A 7,205-nucleotide genomic window follows, 5' to 3' on the forward strand; every position below is an offset into this window, starting at 1 on the left:
GTCAAATATATTTCTAATCTAACCAACCTAAACTAATTTCTCTCTCAGCATCTGTGGATGTAGGTATAGTGAACGGCACAGAAGCACATTTCATCAATCAGGATCAGTAGGCTACCAGTCCAAGTAATTATCAGTAACTATCCAAATAAGTTCAAATAAAGGAAACATTTTTTTTTGTTTAATGTTCAATATTTTTATCAAATAAAAAAAAATTATTTATTTATTTTCATCCATATTGAATTTGTCACTTTCTGTGGCATTTTCTTGGGTTGGCAAAGCCAAAACTGACATCAGATGTGTTTATAGAGCCCTCTTCTGACAGAAAGAGTGTATTACAACAGAAAGACCACACTATGAAATTGTGCCGAGACGAGAATACTTTTTGTGCGCAAAAACAAACAAAAATAACGACTTTATTCTACTATTCATTTCCTTCTCTCTGAGCCTCGAGTTAGTTTACGTAGTGTTTTTGCGCTGCGCGTCTGTGTTGCACGTCACCACGTAGGCTCACTATTGGTCGACGCTTGTCATGTGTGTGATGCGTGATGACGTGCAACACAGACGTGCTACGCAAAAACACTACGGGCCCAAAGAGAAGGAAATGAATAGTGGAATAAAGTCGTTATTTTTGTTTGTTTTTGCGCACAAAAAGTATTCTCGTCGCTTGATAAACTTAAGATTGAGCCACTGTAGTCACTTGGGCTATATTAACGATCTCTTTAATAACTTTTCCGGGCCAGCAAGTTTCAATCACTTAGAAGCCTATGGAGGAGTGTGATTCTCAGATTTAATCAAAAATATCTTAATTTGTGTTCCGAAGATGAACGAAGGTCTTATGGGGTTGGAACAACATGAGGGTGAGTAATTACTGACAGAATTTTCATTTTTGGGTGAACTAACCCTTTAAACAATAGATAGAACTCAACTGGGGACAGCTGTTGTAAGACTGAAAATACTGGTTGAGGCCCTGGTCTGAGACAAAGGGCTAATTACCATTTGACCTCCCCCATACGACCTCACTTCCGCAAACTACTAAGAACTCACACAAAAATATGGTTTAATGTGAATGTTTATCATTGACTGTTATGTTTTTGGTGTCATTTGAAATGTCTCAAAGTGAGTGGTACAGATATCTCATATCCAGATAGATAAAATAAAAGGTAATAAGGTTTTAAGAGTTTATGGATAACTGACTTACAAAGGAAGGTGGTCTCTCAAGCAAATGGTCACCCACCCCCATGAAGGTGTGACCACTGCATGCAAATTTCTTTAGTTAGCTCATGTTTCCATGTGAAAGAGATCTGACTATTTAATGAGATGCAGCAGAGAGTTCGGGGCCTTTTTCTGTACTTCAGATCGGTCCGTTAGGCTGGGAGATATAGATCTCTCAGCCTAATGTATTTCTTAAAGTTGGGTTTGCATCTTCTCTCTATTCCAGAGCATTTGATGTTTTGTATCGATTATCTTTGAATTGAATATGAAATTGGCATGATACATTTACCTGACATAATAAATTGTTATATTTGATTATTCTAACTGACTTTGATATTATTTTCATTGAAGAGTTAAACGGAATAGTCAAACATTCGCTCACTTTTAGTGAGGCACAGATATTATTAAAACCTTTCATTTATGGAGTCAGATGAAATAAACAAGTAAATATATGATTTATATATTACAAATTTAACCAACCAATACTTTGCATGACTGAGGACAGAACACGTGAGACCTTCCCCGTGTATTGGCGAACCGGCAGATTGGACCAATTTCACGGGCCTTACACTGTCAACTCAAAAATAGCTGAACTCAGATTTAAAATGAAATAAATAAAAATGTAAAAAATAAATTGAAAATGTGTTGTTTGTTTGTGAAAATGTTAACTTTTTAAATTTCAAAATATATTTCAAATGAAACAATTTGCAAAAGTTAAAACATATATGATATGTTGTTAGTAAATATATTGACATATAATTATATTCACATATTTAACTAAAATATATTTAAAAAAAATAAAACTTATATTTACATATATTTAACTAAAATATATTTATTGGGCCAATTTAAAATATTTGCATATATTCCAAAAATATATTCTGAAAATATATTTCAAATATATTTATTTTGTGTATGGGACATGAAATACCATCATCAACACTGAAGAGAACTTCAGCATGATCGTCTCTGTGCTTTTGATAGTCACCCTGCTACGATATCTGAGCCTTCCAGTTAAAGGGACTATGTGTAGCTTTTTAGATATTTTATTATCTAAAATCAATATTTTTATTAATAAATATGCCCTCAATGGTGTACAAATACCTATGCCAATGATCAGACTAATCCTCGTAAACTAAGAATTTATTATCTTTATATACATGGGACGGGTAGGTCCAAGGAGGCTTCCATGTAGTTCCGCCATCTTGAAAAACTATAATAGCAGAGAGGGACAAAAAGTACTAGGCCAACGCGTTTTCGTTCAGAGCCAGCGTCACGTGACTGAGACCAGCAGAAGCGGAGGTGCAGAGCAGTGAGAGGCGCTTGTCACTGCCCCGGCAAGTTTAAAAGGATGCACACTGCACAGTTATTTATACACCGTCCATTCACACATATGCTGAGTCACAGGATAAGGAGTCCTCGTCATCGAAAAAGTCCAAAACAGACTAAAAAAGGAAACGTGACCGGAGATTACAAAAACAAGGGTTAATGTCGGGATAGCTAATGCAGGAGAAAGCTTTCAAAAGAGACCCTGAAGTTGCCTGGTTTCTTCTCGACAGGTAAGTCAATGTTACGGTCTTAATTGCAAGCTTTATTATATAGACAGTAGAACATTTATAGTTAAAAGTTAAACAGACTCTTTGATGAATAGCAGCTATTGAGTAAAGTAACGTTAGAGAAGGCTCTGATGATGATGATATCTAACAATGCACGTACTTCAAAAAATATAACGAGTAAAGAAGGCATTACTACTAATTACCATAGTTAATGTTTTTCACAGTCAGTAATTCATACTGTAACATTCTTTATTTCGTTGTTTCAAGTTTCAGTTTGTTTTAAATAACAAACCTGTTCACCCAAAGAAAAACTCGAAGTGCTATTATAAGACTTCCTGTCATAGCTTTTTGGTACATAACGGCTACCGTAGATGCAACGCGCATTTGAAAAAGTGAGGCACTGGAGAGCATTATTCGTTTGAATGCAAAATACAATTTCACCACTAGATGGGAGAAATTCCTACACAGAGTCCCTTTAAGTCTGATGGAAAATGACAAACTTCTATTGCATCATGTCTTCTACATTTACCATAAATGTGCACTTTTAATGTGCATTTTATGTACTTTTAGAATTGCTATCACTACACTCAATAACTTGATCTGAAGGAACATTTAGTCAAATATATTTCTAATCTAACCAACCTAAACTAATTTCTCTCTCAGCATCTGTGGATGTAGGTATAGTGAACGGCACAGAAGCACATTTCATCAATCAGGATCAGTAGGTTACCAGTCCAAGTAATTATCAGTAACTATCCAAATAAGTTCAAATAAAGGATTTTTTTTTTGTTTAATGTTCAATATTTTTATAAAATATAAATAATTTCTTAATTTATTTTCATCCATATTGAATTTGTCACTTTCTGTGGCATTTTCTTGGGTTGGCAAAGCCAAAACTGACATCAGATGTGTTTATAGAGCCCTCTTCTGACAGAAAGAGTGTATTACAACAGAAAGACCACACTATGAAATTGTGCCCCCCGTAGGATTATGTGTGGAAATGTCAAAAAACTTCCCCAAATACTAGTAATTACTAGTAAACAAAAAAAAATTGTCTCATAAAAGTATCATGTGTTAACAATAAGTCAAATAGTTTTCAATGTTACAACCTCATGAAACTGCAGTAACATCCTGTCTAAATGTTTTACGCACACAAAATATAATTTTTATTCCTCGCATTTGTTTCCTGAGCTCCCGTAAAGTTAATCAAGAGGTTTACTTCTGCCTCACTTCTGCAGTTTGAGAACAATATCACAGTAGACATTACAGTTTTATATCCATTATGAATCTTATTTTTGATTTGGAGTAGCCTACAGTGATTAATAATGAATTAAATTAGTTCTAAAAAGACCACAAAAATATAAAACCTATCATGTTTAAATGCCTCATAACTGTTTAATGTCGGTCCAAGTATTCAAACATACTTGTGTTTTATATATTGCATGCAAGTGTTAATTTTGACACTACATTTCATCTTATAATTTTTTTTTTTTTTTTTTTTTTCTGACACTGAAGAGCTGAATAAGAGATCTTGCTACAAAGGGTGTGAAGTTTTACTGCGTCCATCAAAAGGATGTGAAATTGCTTTAGCTCTTTTTTCTCTGCACTCTATTTCAAGAAAGAACAAAACCTGAAACTAATTTATCTAGGGGAAAAAATGCTTTGAATGGCTTCAGTGCAATGTTATCATAGGAAATGTGTTAGATTTAATATGAAAAAAAGATGTATACACTGCATTCATCAATGCAGTTAGGGTCATGTGACCTGTATTAGCATTGCATATGCAAAGTCTTTCACATACTTAACTTGCATTTGTGTGTAGTATTGTATACATAGAAAATTGTTTTAGGGTATATTTTGGACCTCGCTTTTTTCCTCACACCAATGTCAGCACTGGTGCTTGCCAGATGATGGTTTTAGACATTAGACCACAAAGCAAGAATTTACTCACAGTGTTACTGACATCATAAAGTAAAAAACTGAGTCTCCACCCACTGAAAAGAACAATAAATACTCAGCTTCTTCTGCAGACACTCACAGATCGTCTTCTTCATCATGACCATCATCATCATCTCTCTGCTCCTGCTGGCCTCTCTGCTGCCACACCTGACCTTCACTGGTGAGATTGATTATATAACAGCATATTATGATGATGGATTTTAAAGATTAGCCTATTTAATTTGTATGTGCTGAATAAGTTGACTGACAGCACTCTCTCTCTGTCAGCTCATGTGAATGTGGGTATAGTGAACGGCAGGAAAGCCAAACCCCACTCCAGACCTTACATGGTTTCTCTACAGACGTATGGGGAACATAACTGCGGTGGATTTCTCATTTCTGATGAGTTTGTCTTGACTGCTGCACATTGCAGGAACGGGTAAGAGCTTGTTTAGTGTGAACTGCAATGTTAATGACTGCAATGCAACCATACAGTGTATCGTGTGACATAAATGAACATTTCCAATATGCTCTTTATACAGATATGAGATTCTGGTTGTGGTTGGTGCTCATGACTTAAGGTACAGCAAGAGTGTCATCAGAGTGAAGTCCTACATCTCGCATCCAGACTATATACCCAGTCCTATTCAGAATGACATCATGCTTTTGAGGGTAACAACCTGTAATACATTTAGTTGTTCAAAATAATATCTCAGGTCAGGAACAAAACACTATGTTATAATCTCTAAAAAAATACTGAAGTGATTTAAATAATTTCTATGTAAATGGCCATGTGTCTCTTTGACTCTGTTCCCTGTATTATTAATTAATTTCTCTGAATAGAAAAATTAATGGCGCAAAAAAGGCAGAAACCCTGAAAAATCATTGAAGCATTTTTTGTGGCTACACCCAGCAGAACATGAAGAGGCAAATATATATATATATATATATATATATATATTAACTAGGCTTTTACAGCTTCTGTACTAACCTCAACACAACAGTATAATCCACTGAACTTCAGTCTTATAAAAGACTGTTTATTAAAATTGTTGCATTTTTGAATTACAGCTAGAGAAAAAAGTCAAAGTTAACAAAAATGTTAAACGGATATCATTACCAAAGAAAGGAGAAGACGTGGGAGCAGGTACTCTCTGTAGTGTTGCCGGTTGGGGAGCCATGACTATTGGCCCACAGAGTTATCGTCTAATGGAGGCAAACACAACTACAATAAATCAGGCAGACTGTCAATGCAGATGGGGATCGAGCTTCTTGGCCTCACAGATGATCTGTGCATATGGCAGTGGTGGATCCTGCAACGTATGTGTAAAAAAAAAAAAAAAAAAGAATATATATATATATATATATATATATATATATATATATATATATATATATTCACAGACTTTATGGTAATGTACAGACTGGTTTCTAGTGACGTGTTGATCTGTGTTTCTTAACAGGGGGATTCAGGAGGTCCTTTGGTTTGTGGAAACACTGCAGTTGGTGTCACATCTTTCGGTGACTCTAAACACTGTAATTCACCTGAACGTCCTAATGTGTATACTAAGATTTCAGAATATCTTCAATGGATCGATGAACAAATGACATGTTAAGTGTCTACATGGAAAATAAAAAAGGAAGATATATATATATATATATATATATATATATATATTTAATTTTTCTATAAACCTTCTTTCAATAAAAATATCACATGGCAAGCATCAATTATACTCAAAGTGTTCTCATTGTCACAACCACACCCTCACTTTTCAGTCTCATTGAATGGGGAAAAACTGAAATAATCAAAACTGTTGCTAAATTACAGTGAAAAAAAAAAACATATTTCAAAACATGAATGATATCATAAACTGTGCTGCTTTAACTTTAAAAAAAAAACATTATAAATGAAAAAAAAATTCAGACAGGTCAAAATAAAAAAATAAGTCTCGAAAAAGCCTCCAGGATTTGAGTTGTAAAATGAAGAGCTTTGTGAAATCTTCCTACAACAGTTATTTAAAAATTTGGCAAGTCAACTTTACTAAGCTCACGCCTGTTTTCTCACATATAACAGAATTTGCAAGAAATATTAGGCATGGATTACATCACACATATGGCAGATTAGTCCACTCCCATTAACAGCACAAACATAACACCCTACACTATACTGCCAAACGTTTTGGGACACCCCTCCAAATCATTGAATTCAGGTGTTCCAATCACTTCCATGGCCACAGTTGTATAAAATCAAGCACCTAGGCATGCAGACGCTTCTACAAACATTTGTGAAAGTATGGGTCGCTCTCAGGAGCTCAGTGAATTCAAGCGTGGTAACGTGATAGGTTGCCACCTGTGCAATAAGTCCATTCATGAAATTTCCTTACTACTATATATTCCACGGTCAACTGTTAGTGGTATTATAATAAAGTGGAAGCAATTGGGAACAACAGCAACTTAGCCATGAAGTGGTAGGCCACATAAAACCACAGAGCGGGG

The 7,205-nt window shown here is 34.9% G+C and overlaps 1 protein-coding gene across 1 annotated transcript; it reads left to right on the plus strand.

The window, feature by feature from the left end:
- Window positions 1-4,823: 4,823 nt before the first annotated feature.
- Window positions 4,824-6,846, plus strand: LOC311295626 (mast cell protease 1A-like; the record flags this gene model as incomplete). The annotated part of the gene is made up of 5 exons (XM_084417094.1): window positions 4,824-4,887; window positions 4,995-5,145; window positions 5,249-5,378; window positions 5,778-6,026; window positions 6,170-6,846. 5 exons carry the CDS (start codon window positions 4,824-4,826, stop codon window positions 6,320-6,322), a joined length of 747 nt encoding a protein of 248 aa, XP_084273220.1. The 3' UTR covers window positions 6,323-6,846.
- Between the last annotated feature and the right edge of the window lie 359 nt (window positions 6,847-7,205).

Source organism: Rutilus rutilus (assembly GCF_951802725.1).
Source record: "Rutilus rutilus genome assembly, chromosome: 8".
NCBI lineage: Eukaryota > Metazoa > Chordata > Actinopteri > Cypriniformes > Leuciscidae > Rutilus > Rutilus rutilus.